Source organism: Lampetra fluviatilis, chromosome 4 (genome assembly GCF_964198595.1).
Source record: "Lampetra fluviatilis chromosome 4, kcLamFluv1.1, whole genome shotgun sequence".
NCBI classification, from domain to species: Eukaryota; Metazoa; Chordata; class Hyperoartia; order Petromyzontiformes; family Petromyzontidae; genus Lampetra; species Lampetra fluviatilis.
Genome location: NC_136278.1, coordinates 9,945,043 through 9,959,027, shown reverse-complemented (window position 1 = coordinate 9,959,027; position 13,985 = coordinate 9,945,043). Strand labels below are relative to the sequence as shown.

Sequence of the window (13,985 nt, the reverse complement as noted above, 5' to 3'; positions counted from 1 at the left end):
CCCCATATATATGTATTATTACATTTCCTGTGGGAATATATGCATGTAATATTGTTGCCATATTTCATGGCATCCAATTAAACCGTCAAGAATTTTAGAAATTGCACGTTAACATTTTGCAAAATCACTCTTATTACACACGGTCTATTACTTAATTTTGCAATTATGTATCATGACTCTTACCGTAAATATACATTTATAAAGCAGCTTGTGTGCCTCAAGATATTCCCAAGGCTGACATGACATTAAAAACGGTCTTGTTCTATCTTGTTTGACCACTCATGAATAGCTGGAGCCAAAACACTTATGTTGTCTTACCCTACAAGCTGCACCAATATTCTAACAGCTGGTAGTCGAGTTGCCCCTCAATACTCGACTCATCACATCCTACAAAGACTGCAGTGACTATTTAAGCCACTTCACTTAAACACCTCGCCCCCTTAAGCTGAAGTTGAGTACGACTCTGCTCCGACTCGCGTCGCATTCTAATAGCTCTGGAGAGAAGTGGCGGCGAGTGGTTTCCTAAAGTGCTGTACCATACCAATTCTCACGGACTCTGAAATTGTGAGAATTGGTACTCTCACCGTGGTGACACACCGAGTCGCATGTCACTGGCTATGCTCCAGAGATATGTTCTTGTGAAAAGCTCGTAACAACAAAACTATATTAACGTTGTGCATCTTCATCGCCATAATCTCGGAATTATGTAATTCTAGACCATTAAGGGACATATTAACGCGTTGAATTTCGCGACCTATATTATCCTCAAAAGTTTTTTTTGGGTGAGATCGCGTGAATATACATGTGTTCTTTAACCCGCCACCACCAGACACAGCCTATTAGTAAGGTTTGTCATGTAAACAAAACATGTCAATTAGTTACGAGTTCGGTGTAAATGTGGGTTTTCTCTCCAACATATAGATTTACACGATCAAACCCAATAAAACCTATATTATCAATTGAGGGACATTTTCTTTACCTTTTATAGAAAGCCAGAAGATGACCACGACCATGATTCCACCCAAACCAAACCTCCCACTTCCATTTTATCAATGCAATGGAGTTTACTCGAGAGCAAGACCTGCCTGTGTTAGGCCTTCACCAACAATGTGCACCACTAATGATAAACCCACATTCCGGCCTATGCACCGAGAATAACTCATAATTGGGGTTGTCAATGTCACGCCATGATGGTATTTCATATTAACCACATGGCACATAAACTGTATAATATGTTACATGTGTAGGGTTTTTATAAGTACTGTACACTAAAATAAAATTTTGGATTTAACAGTAAACACCAATTGTGTTTACAACTTCAGTACATAATATACTGCATTAGCTTACCTACAGCAATTTACTATGACCTGAATGTCCTTCAAGCCATGTATTCCTCAATTAGACAGTAACTCAATTGTAACGATGCAATTATTTCATAATAAGTAACACCATCAATTCTGATTTAAAGGGTGTCAAAAAGTAAATAGTAATTTCCCCATGCCTTCCGCACACAAATTACCAAACACAGGAACTTGCAGTAGTGTGTATTTTTTTTAAGAAATGCAATTTAATTACAAAACATGCCAACCCATCAATAAAGCACAGATATCAGATGCAATGCAATACTGCAGTCAGAACAAAGTCATACAGTAGAGCAATGTAATGCCTTTGCTTCAACTTCAGGATTCATAAACCGGTCAGAAATACAGATACAAAATATAGGCCAATACAACATTTATAACCATTCCAACACAGTAAGTACTTACCAAAGCAAGTATAACCCACCCTCTAAAACAGCCAATACTGCATTACATTTCATAATACGCACTTACAAGGTATACAGCTCCCAAAAATGGAGCAGCGTGAGCGGTTGTCTTGATATTCATTGGCTTTCAAAAACACCAGATACGAGAGAACCCCTCCTGTAGCAGCCTCTGTACGATAGATACAATACTTCGTTGCAGTGGGACCACCACAAATGACCATATGTAATGGATACTCGCAATGTGTATTGTATGTAAGAATCACTTGTAAGGGTAGGGGTCACAAAACTGGATGTTATAACAGCCATGTGTTGGCTTAGGGTTGTATCGGAGCACGCCAAGCTGTTAATAATGAGCCTATTTCTCCCATTAGGATGAAGGGATATGTCAATTGTAATTGCAAAGAGCACGGAAACAATGTGCCTTCAAATAATTATCCACCGGTCGGTCCAGTTTTTTTACATTACGATTCAATTACAGTTGTAACCACGATTTCCCACCAATTGTAATCCATTAAGTGGCCTTCATGTGGGACGTACAGGGTGCTTTGATTGATGCCGATTCATCAATTTACACAGGCTATTATTTACACATTTTAATTCGGCATGTAATTACAGCAACACGTTGATCTTATTTTCCGTTGATATTTGAAACCCATTGGACCCACGCACGTGGTGTTTGTGTTTTGGCACCAACACTCGAGCTACTGCAGTGCACGTAACTGTGTGAACACAAAATGGCGTCTTTTCCCACACGATAAGTGAATTCCGTACATTTCAAATGGGAGCAGCATGCTCATAAAACCCCACAGCTGTTGGTGTACTATTTAAAGCACACGTTTGTTGACACTGATTCTGTACATGTGGCAACAATGGGTTCAAATACATGCGGCGTTGATTCTCTGTTTAGGATTTAAATTACAAAATAAGTGGCATCGACGACAATGTGACCGCGCGACTGAAACAGCCAACACAGAATGTAGGCGATCCTGAGATGCGGACTTTGTAATTTATATGATTGCAAGGAATATGCAGTTACCAATAACTGGATGACAGACCTTCAGTTTGTCTTACTCTGTATGTGATAGCCGAACGGCCTGTATACAGACGTTAACAAGAGTGGCCAGAGAGGTAAGACAACTACAATACACATGTCGCCAATGTTCAGTATTCATAATTAACTTACAAGTACAGTATCATGTACAATCACAATGGAGGATAACACCTACGGAGATTTAATTTAGTGAATGCTTTAACTTAATTCAGAAGAGTTCTCAATTGAAATGTTCGAAAAAAATGTGTAAGAACGAGAGGTGTGATATTATAGATGCAAATATAGATCCACTTGTGTTCTCCAGGTAGGTTTGTTCACAATTTTATATATTCGACAAATTAAAGCCAAAGTTGTTGACATCATGCTTTATATACTGTTAATAGCTCAGTGTGCATGCAACCTTTGATTATACCTGACTCTAATTTGGTTGTGTTCACATAATATGGTTGCAAACATTTGTGTTTATAGCTGTTCGTGACAGGACAAAACAATTCCATAGTCGAGTATCGTGTTTTGGGAATTGACTGGTTTAATGTAGCAGATGACATGAACCAATCCCAATAAAACCAGACGTGAAACCAACAAAATCTGAAAAATAACCATAATGTGAATGATTAAAGTCAATACTTATAAACACATATACTGTATCTTTAGTTTTTTTGGCTTTTTAATGCATTTCCTTAATGTGTTTTTTTGAAAGACAAAATATAATTATGAAAGGGCAAATATTGCTTTCATCCCTTTATTTATTTTGATAGCACTGTGTACCTAATTGATTATATTACACAACCGTGTCAAACCTTCTCTTCCATTGCCGTTGCCCTTTGATTTGATAACGCTCATGTGTGGGCACGCTCAGTAAAACTTTACATCATTCTCATCTGAGCGCTGGCTGTCAGTCTGGACCTTGCACAAACACGCTTTTTCGATAACATCCTTTACTCACTACTTCGGTTGCTTCCTTTGGAAGGTGCGGTGCAAGCAAACGCACCAGGTTGGTGTATTTTTTTGGGGGGAGGTAACATTGATCGAGCTCCGAGGCTCAAGTTGTTATACGAAGGAATGCCTCTTTGATCTTGTGAATGCCCCTGTCTCCATGCAGAGGCTGGAAGTTTGTCGAGTTCTCCGATGCCAGAGCCTGGATGTCAGCGAGGCCAAAATAGACAATCCTTTCCCTGAGCCAAGCCTGCAGCTCATACTCATGCCGAAACGGATAAGGGCTCTCCTGAAGGATGCGAATCCCACTCACCGTCTCTGAAATTGATCTGCACACACAAAAAAAACACGGTACAATGTACACACAAGCAATGCTGTCATATATACGGTCAAATTCCGTTTCTGTGACCTGATTATATGTGAATTGTTTATTGGGGGTCAGCAAAATATGGTTCTTTCTTCCAAATATCTGGGGTCCAGACCACGGTTTAGCAGAATTAATCATCAGATTATTTTAATTATCCACAGTCAGGACCACGGATACATGGAGTTATTTGGAAAATTCTCCTAATATCTGGGGTTATCCGTGGTCAGGCCCTTTCACCAGTACTGCCTGGGCATGGTTGCACCTTCACATGCTTTTCTAAAAATAACACTACAATCACCACGACATTTTTTATGTAATTATGAGGTAAATGACCACAGGGCAAGCTAATTAATCCCCACTTGCCTGATTTTGCTCCACTTGTACAGGCCGCTAGCCATGGTGAAGGCACCGATCTCCAGCTGCTGCACGTGCATGGCAAAGATGCGAGCGCAAGGAATTGTGGGGTTTTTCACGTGGCACCCCTCCTCCATCAGACACATGCCATCGCGCTTGAGAAACATCTGACAAGAGAATAAAGAATATAATGAATTGGAGATATCATAACCAGTGGGATTGCCGTGCGGTGCGTGTGTTTGATTAAAATCATTTTATACATCAGTAGAATATTCATGGATGCACTTTACACGTACAATACATTAAAGAGCACGAAATTTATATGAAATTAAGTGTCTACCTTGACATCATTCAGTTGGTTCATAATGTTTGCCACCTTTGGTGGAACGTGCTTCCATACCTGTAGGCACAACAAATTACTTAGGAAATTGCTTAATTCACATGAGAAAGTACATTTTTAAATAAAGATAGGTCATAAATAGAATTAATAATGAAACCAGTTATCCCAAAGGACATATACACAACAAAATTAAATTGACTTTCAATAATGTTTTATTCAAGTTGCTTTACATAAGATATAGTTATATTATTTTGGTTATTACTAATCAGTATGTTTATACTGTGGTAGCTAGGCAACATGATTTCTAAAATCAATTCTTATCAACTTAAATGTAATCACCATTGAACGGATATATTGCTTAATTAATGTATCTATAATGTGCAATTATACGGGGGCATCTATTAAATATGGGTTCTTATTCTAGTATTGAATTAATTAAGAACTTGTTAAAATATTCACATCTGCAAATTAAGGTTCTATTTATCAAATGGAAACCGGAAGAATGGCATAGCCTATGTTAAAAGGTCATTCGAAATTAATGACCAGACCTTTCAAGAATATATATGTGTATGTGTGCGTGTACGAAAAGGACATTTATTACATACTGGCAATTGTCTGACTATGATGTTCTCCATGCCTTGCAGTATCTGCATGCCAGTGGAAAAGTTTCGAATGTCACAGCAATGTTTGGCCACCCACAGCAGCTTGGAGAGCACTGCCAGCTGACTCTGCAAAACAAAATGAACCAACACAGTTCAGCACCCAGTGCCCAAACATTAAAATGCCAGAACAACGATGGTGGAATGCCAAGTCGGACCCTCGTCTGTCAGCCTGTGCTACGTGATCCGAGAAATGTGCTCATCACAGAGAGTGGCTGCTCGTGGAGTTATGCCAATGTTCTCCACATGTTGCTCATTTACACGCACCGCGTGGGGTAAAATAAAAAGGCATTTTCTAAAAATCCATCAAACCATGGCTTTATAATATTTGACACAAACACCTGGATTGTAGGAAATGAGACTGGAAAAAAAATCTACAACTTTGAAGAAGATAGCCTTGAGGTTCAGTTTGAGCACTTCCGGGATAAATAAAGACATTGTAATGCCATTGCACAGGAACCTCACCAACGCAAATTCCCTTCTTACTTTCTTCACCAATAATGGATTTCCTCACCAATTACATCCTAGTTGTGTAGGGGACAGGGTAACCTTTCATCATTGCCTCTGCATGCTTGGATGCTATGCGCGAATAGGAATATATAAGCCTCCATCCGGCGTGTGCGTATATATTTCATGGAAGGAACCTCAAGGGACATAGCATGTGCGAACCAGGTGTGAGACGTTCATTGTGAAGTGCATCGCGTTTTAATAGCATCTTGTCCAGGGACATTGAAAGCACAGTGGTGCATGTGTAGTGATGTTAAATGGATCACTACGGCGCGTAGCGCCAAGTGCCGTAGAAATGGGGACAGAGGCTAACACACCGTGCAGTACCATCCAGTGGGCCACTAGGGGCATGGTACTCGGTGCGAGCAGAAGAAAGCCTGATGAGTCCTACTGACAGAGTAGGGGATAACAGCCTCCGCCAATGCCGCAGGTAATCATCACAGAGTCGGTCACTGGGGGAGTGTGGTGGGGGCGGCTGGCAGTGGGGGGGGGCATGTGAGGACCAGTCACCCCGGCACCGGGTTAAGCACGTGCGTGATGGTCCGGGGTGAGGAATGTGGGCCAAGGGTGAACGAGGGGACACGGGAAGAGTAGCTGAGAAACGTCTGGAGCGTTCACGAAGGAGGCGTGGTTAAGGGCGGAGCCAGAGAGGGAACAGGTGCGGTGTCGCCTGGTACTGTCGGGAATATTCCAGAGGTAGGCGGGGCTGAGGGTGGAGCCAGGTTGCGCCGGGAAGGATAAAAGGGGAGCTCCGATCACATATCGAGGCTGTCTGCAGGTGAAGAGGAACTCAAGTGCTCCGGCTACGTCTTCGTCTCCATCTTCGACATCGTGGGTCAGACAGCACGTTGGCTGCTCTGACCCGGTTATAGTTATCCCGTATGCGAGAGGAATAGGTGTCTTATGGTCCCGTGTGTAACAACAGTGAGAGATAGGTGTATTTAGTCATGTGTGTAATGGTGTTACGTAAATGTAGGATAAACGTTGCCTCCAAAATAGTGCCTCTGAATGACTCACTACACATGCATTGCAGTCACAATTACCGTAGTGTTAAGCCTCTTGTCTCTTGCTGGTAAACAAATGTTTTAAGATTTATGTATGTATTTTTTAAATGGCTAAATAATATAATGTCATGATCTATATCTCACAGTTCCGAAGAATTCAGGCCCTAGTGGAAATCACAAATAGTGTTGGTCTCAGCTACTGGTGGTGCGGGAACTATGTGTACATGTTTAAGCACAATGCACTCTCAACCTGCAATTTGAGTTTGATTTCTGGCCATGGGTAACATCAGCGGTGACTTATAGCTGAACTATTTCTGGGCTCCCACTCCCCACAGCTTTACCAACTTGTACCAATCAGCCTGACAAAGTCGGGACAAACAGCGCCCACGAGTGATACAGACCGTGGAGGCCTTCAGCAGCGGAATGGACAAAGCACTGTTAATTATTTATTTTCCAATGCCCATCCTGAAGTTGCTTCAGGAAACATTTGGAAAAATTTCACAGCTATATAAAGACAGACGTTTGTAGACACATTTATATGACAATTAACAATATATGTGTATGCTATATTTCAATGATATATTTAAGGGGGTTTAGAAAATATAGCATTGGCGGCAATGAGCTACATGGTTGTATGATGTACAGAATTGTTGGATATATTCATGTAAGTACATTCTTGGCACTCAATTACCAACGCTGCATACAAAACTACATAGCTGTTATCATAATGTAACACATCCATGAGGGTATGTTGATTTGTGCATTGTATTGAAGCAATTACCACGTCTCTCCTTCTACATTTATTTAAATCATTTCAACAGACCACCAGACTGAACATAAGAAATCACCAATCCCTCAGAAACAAATATCAAAAGATAACAGTTGCCTACTGGGCATTTGCGACGTGTAAAAAACAACGTGCACATTTTCATATGCAAGTACATGTGTTTTTTTCACGCATTGAGTAAAACTAAATGAGCCCTGTCACACTCAAAGGTGATCCGCAAAGGCCGGAAACAGCCATTACCTTGGCACCATCGCAGGTGACAATCTCAGCAGAGATCCACGTGCTGACTGTGTCGGAGTGCTCGATGAGACGAGTGATGGGATGATCGTTTGTGCACTCCGGCAGGAACAGACTTGGTGGGTCTGTGGAGGCAGGTTCTGCCGTGGGTCTGAAAAACACGAACACCCAATAGCGGAGGGATTCAGCCCCGTAGCGTTCGGAGGCCTTGGGTGGAAGATATAACGATTCAATTGCCCGATTAAAAAACGTGGAGGTTTCACGGCGATCTGCTGCTCTACTGCCGATGCAATGATCTGGCTCAAACATCTCAATGTAAAATTATATTTATTACTCTACACCAACATCAGCTCTATAAAGAAGGGGGGCTGGAGGGAGCTGAGCACCCCCCTCCCCTTCTGTAAGCTCAATCACCCTCTCCTCCTCCTTATTAATTCATATACTGAAGTCAAAGATGACTGCGTTCTACATATTGTAATTACTTCACGCACACACTGCCTAATCGGCTTAGGTAACCTTATTTTGATTTGCAAGCTTCATTTGATATTAAACGTCTGTTATACAAACTGTCTGACATACTCGGTGGGGTCTGGACAAATTGGAAACATTTGTACAAATAAGCGATGGGCCCATCGTAGCCTTTCCTAATATGCACGAGGGATTGAGAGCTTCGTGTATTATAGCCTTTAACACATTCTTTAACGTTCATTTAACAGTGACTGTCATGGCCCCCCTTCATTTTTTGTATGCCCCCCCCCCCCGCCACTCTAAATGTGGTTGGAGGAAATATCAACAATGTTGGAAAACTGACTTTTGACAGAGGAAATGTTGTTAAGGATTGGGAGTCATTGAATTAAGAATAAGGGCTACAACTTGTACTGTAATTTATGGTTTGAATTAGATTTCATTTTAAGGCGAACACACCGCTCAGTCTCACTTGCTGTACAAGACACACACCTGACACAGATCCCATTTTCTCCCACACTGTTAGAGATAACTGCTGCTCGTGATCGCTTATTATGACCCGAATGGCTCAGGTGTGGGATATAGTGACAGAATGATGGCCAGGTGCCATCATCTCTCAAGTGCTGGTGTTAACATACTGCGAAACCAATTCAATTTTGGCCAAGTAAACCCAGGGGAGGCCCAGCATGGTCATAGATACCACTTTCCCGTGATATTTTGCCAGTTGAAGATGAAGCCTGGCTGACAGGGGTTCAAGCATATTCGATAAGCACATAGACAAATACATTCAAGACTAGAGGAATACACACATTCAAGACTGGAGGTATACAAACTAACCCATCATAAAGGAATGCAGAGACCACAGTCTCAATGAGTGCAATGAGACCTATGATAATAATAATAATTTATGTGGGCATTATGGTTCGGGTCATCAACCAGGGTTAGGAATGTTTAAAATAATCCTGCTGAGCTAGCATATGTGTTCTCTCACCCAATTGAAAAGGTTTACATATGGCAACACCATAAAATCTGTGATTTACTGCAGCCTGTTGTCGTTCTTTATGACGTTATTCTCCACCGTAAGCTAGCACATGCTGTAACTCACACTAACAAGTCTAGAGGTGGTCGTAATTATTTGGTCATCCACTGATGAAAACATTACCATGTGAGCCACACTGCATTTGCAGTGTCCGGAGATTTCTCCTCCGTGGTTATTTGGCCATTGTAAAGCCACTTATAGTAGAAAATGTACATATTCCTAACGTATAAAATAAATAGATTTACAGCCCTATGTCAATCCATTGCTGGATAAAGGCCATCCGATTCAATGTCGGTTTATGGGGATTGTGCTGAGCATAGTTCACCATGCTAGTCAGTGTGGATTGATGAAGCCCAGGACTGGGTCATATATTACTTGACACTGATTTTAGCCACGACCAAGCATATATCTCAGGTTGCTGGGTTCATAGCACAGTGCACTGACCACTGTGCCACCTCTTCCCCTTCTGTATACATAATGTGGTCCTCCCAAAACATGTGGATGTATTAGATGCTATTTGGTCTATGCGTGTATACTATAATTACATTTCGTATTGATTAGAAGTGTTTCATAATTTATAAAAATACTAATTTAGAATGATTTTTTAAATTTAATTTGTAGGGTGTTTAGAAGTTATAAATACTGATGAATGAGTGTCACATTGAATAATTAACCAATCTTAAACATCAACTTGAGTACTTTTACTATATGCTGTAAATAGCAATTCTTATAACCAGTTAAGAAGTTTGTGAAATAGCTATCTAGCCAATGGCAGAGCCAGGATTTTCAGGTAGGGGGGGGGCAACCCCTCCAGCAATGAAAAATTAAAGGAGTTGTTAGTAAGTAAGGACTTGTCCCTTGCTTTTTATTCGACGCGTGTGTGCCGATGGCACAGCCATCGATCGAGGGTCGAATTCGAACTGTGTGTGATCGGCATCGCGCTCGCTGAAGGTATGCCTTCAGGGAAGTCGTGTACTGTATACGCAACTGTGCACAATTATGTGAGTCACTTATAACTGCTTTGCTCCATTGGAACCTCATTTGCGAGTAAAAAATATGAGAATTGTTTTTTTACCCTTTTATCTGGCAACAAAACTGACACAAGGAGTCATGTTTGCATAGACCACAATACCTGCAGTCATAATGCAAACAAAAAACATAACTCTGATAATGTATGCACTGTCCTTGAAGTTGATTGGTCCACACCCGAGACAGCTTTTTGTTTGCATTATGACTGCAGGTATTGTGGTCTATGCAAACATGACTCCTTGTAAAAAAAGGTGTCAGTTTTGTTGCCAGATAAAAGGGTAAAAAACCAATTATAAACTGCTTTGCTGTTACTTATTGCCAATTATGGACTCAGACTATTGTCCTATCATCTGATAGTCCCTGGCACGTAATAATAAGCTACACAGTGGTAGTGGGGGTCGCAAAATGCCAATTTATTACTAATAAACCCCAATGATCCGATCGAAATGAGGGATTTCTATCGGATCGTTGGGGGTGCGTGCCACCCCACCCCCCCCCGACTGGCTCCGCCAGTGTATCTAGCCATGTGTCATATTTTTGATTACCTTCATATGGATGTATAAAAAAAAATTATTCAGCCAGAAATATGGAATTTGGGAATGTTGGATGCTCATATTGACGTGCAGTGGGACACGTTGGAAACAAGATGTTCTGACCTTAAAGGCCCTGTTTCTTTCAGCCCAAGAGCACGCGTGTTCATGAAGTCAACCGGATGGCATTGGAGAAAGAGCTCCTGAACAAGAAGAGTGGGGACATTTGCAATGGATTATTGACATTAAAAATGTACCTTAAAAATACAGTGAACGTAAATAACAACAATTATGGCACGACTACTTGGAAGGCAATTTGTTCATAAAATGTTAATAATTAAAAGCCCGTTGTCAATCCAATGCTTAATGAAGGCCTCCCCACACCATGCGGGTCATGAGGTTGCTTGACCATACTTCACCACACTGGTCAGTGCGGGTGGTGGAGGGTTACGACACATTTATCAATAACGCGATCTAACCCAAAAACCTTTATTATGAATAATATTGGTCGCGAAAGCCGACGTGTTAAACTGCTTAAGGGAAGCCCAGGACCAGTTCAGATATCCCTCACCACTGATGTTAGCCATGGTCGCGAATCGAACATAGGTCTCCAAGGTCATAAAGGAGTGCAGCAACCACCACATCATGGCTGCATCGCTGGTTCATGTGTACATAATATAAAACATTTCTTATCAGGGCCAAGTGAATTGAACATTTGGACACGTTTCATAATATAATCAACAGCTTCTGCGATACACAAACAAGTACTGTAAAATAGGTGTATTAAATTTAGTCTGTTGTAACATTGCTGCTGGAGGGTAACGTTAATGTCAATTCTTTTACCATCGGATCTGTTTCAAAATAAATGACAAGTCTAATTTAATTGAGATGTTTTGATGTAATTATCTAAACCCATGTCTCCTTTGAAAAACATACATTTTATACATGTTTTGGATTACAAGTTACTGCAGTACAATATGTGATTCATGAATATTGGAAGACAATTTTAATTATTTGAATTTAAACCATAGCACTCTGCTTGAAATAATTTCCCGGTAATATTGTTTTTTAAAGTTGGTTAAGGTGGCCAGCTATCGCAAAGGTCAGAGCTTGAGTGTATGGGTTCAAATCTGGGCAAACATCTCTGATTAAACTGGCTTCTCAAATGCATTTAGTTACAGTTTGAGCCCCATCACCAAGCAGAGCACATAAAACAAACCCATCATATTAATTTTAAGTTATGAACCGTGGACTGCTCCTGCAGACGGGGTGGTGCACTGATTGGTTATATGTACTTCATTTTGTGACAATTGGGACAAGTTTGGTGAATTAGACAAAACTTTTTTTTTCAGAAGTAATTTGCCTCCGTGTAAGAATATGCTTTATTCAGGCGAGGCTTGCCGAGGCCCGATACTGTTTTTGAGGTATGTGCTGCATTTGGATGTTTGCAGCCAATTCCATTTTTAAAGGTTGTTTTTTGCATGTGGGATAAAAGCAGAGCACTCGGATAAACCCCATGCATACAAGATAATAACACTCTAGGTAGGAAAAAACCCACTTGCTGAACTGACATGAACTTTGCCATTTAACCCTGGATAGTGATTCAGTATGATTGAAAAATGATGACGTTGCTATATTGACAATAAATTATTTGTAGTTTTTTTAAAATAAACCATTAGTTTTTTCATGCAGAATAATCTTTGGTTTCACCTGCTGCATCAAGGAGAGCTGCTGAGCCAGCTGCAGCGCTGTCACCTCGCGATGACTGAACAAGGTCTTGTCTGCTGCCACGACACGGCACGTTGGGACGTACAGCCATGGGTCAGCAGGGCCCGCCAGAGATTTCCAGCCCTTCCCCTTGTCCCTCTCCCATTCCCGCTCCTTCGCAATGGCCCTCTCCCTTTCAAGACCTCTCTCCCGCGTGCCTATCGATGGCGATCCGCCGTCTGGCCTTCCGGCCCTTCTGCCCAGTGGAAGGCGTTTGAGGGGAGAACTCTGTGAAAATGTATGTTTACATATATACATGAATAAGCAGACAGGACATGTACAGGGGTTCTCAACAGGATAAACACGAAGCTGACACATTTTAGGCTGACACAAGTTAAAGTCTTGTAGAACTTTAAATGTGTTGGGTGAAGAAAATAATATCCTCGAACATAAACATTGTGTTTATGATGATGATGATGGAGAATAAAAAGTGCAAACAAATGTGGGTTTTGTTCAGGTGGACCAGGGGACACTACCGGACATTGTGATTACTGGACAACTGGGAAACAGAGCTTCATAGCTCATCGGGGTTTTGCAAGATAAATAAAGATTCTGTTTCTGCTTAAACACGTATAGCATTCAGCCATCTCTGCTGACGGTCTGAATTCAAATCCAAGTTTCATCCACTCAAGATTACAATGAACTCTCAAGTGCAGTAATTTCAACAATAAACTCAACACCAGTTTAGACTAGAAGGGTCTTTTCAGCCGTGCGTGGCCTGTTAAAACAACCTCAGTTGGGATGCCTGATGTTATAAATAACAACACTTCATGAACAGTGAGACCTATTAAACCTGTGGTATACCTAATTTGTACAAAATATAGTATGCACTGCCATGCTGGATTGTATTCATAAACGGCATTTTCATGCACATTTAGGCAATCCATCTGCATTTGTAGAAACTGCCAAGCACGTCCAAAATGTTGACTTTTGAGTCAAAATCAGGACAGGGTTTACCTGCTTAAAGAATTTAAGCAAATATATATATGTTCAAAAGCACCATATAATATTATTTGTCATTTATGTGTCGACATAGTTTTGTAGTGTCAGGGGAATATTATATGATGCTATGCTGGCTCCATTAATTTATATAGTACATGCCTTCGTAAATTAATATGATCTGAGTGGCACAATTATGACATAGAGCA

At 41.0% G+C, this 13,985-nt stretch overlaps 1 protein-coding gene across 3 annotated transcripts in view; it reads right to left on the bottom strand.

Moving 5' to 3' along the window:
* Window positions 1-1,558: 1,558 nt before the first annotated feature.
* KNDC1 (kinase non-catalytic C-lobe domain containing 1) overlaps window positions 1,559-13,985 on the bottom strand; it is a 128,034-nt gene continuing 115,607 nt past the window's right edge. For all 3 annotated transcript variants that reach the window (XM_078855522.1, XM_078855524.1, XM_078855523.1), the window contains 7 exons: window positions 12,781-13,065; window positions 11,197-11,273; window positions 8,011-8,158; window positions 5,419-5,541; window positions 4,814-4,873; window positions 4,483-4,640; window positions 1,559-4,081 (listed from right to left, as the gene is read on the bottom strand). In XM_078855522.1, coding sequence (XP_078711648.1) covers window positions 3,859-4,081; window positions 4,483-4,640; window positions 4,814-4,873; window positions 5,419-5,541; window positions 8,011-8,158; window positions 11,197-11,273; window positions 12,781-13,065 — 1,074 coding nt within the window. In that variant the 3' untranslated portion in view covers window positions 1,559-3,858. The remainder of the gene's footprint in view (window positions 4,082-4,482; window positions 4,641-4,813; window positions 4,874-5,418; window positions 5,542-8,010; window positions 8,159-11,196; window positions 11,274-12,780; window positions 13,066-13,985) is intronic.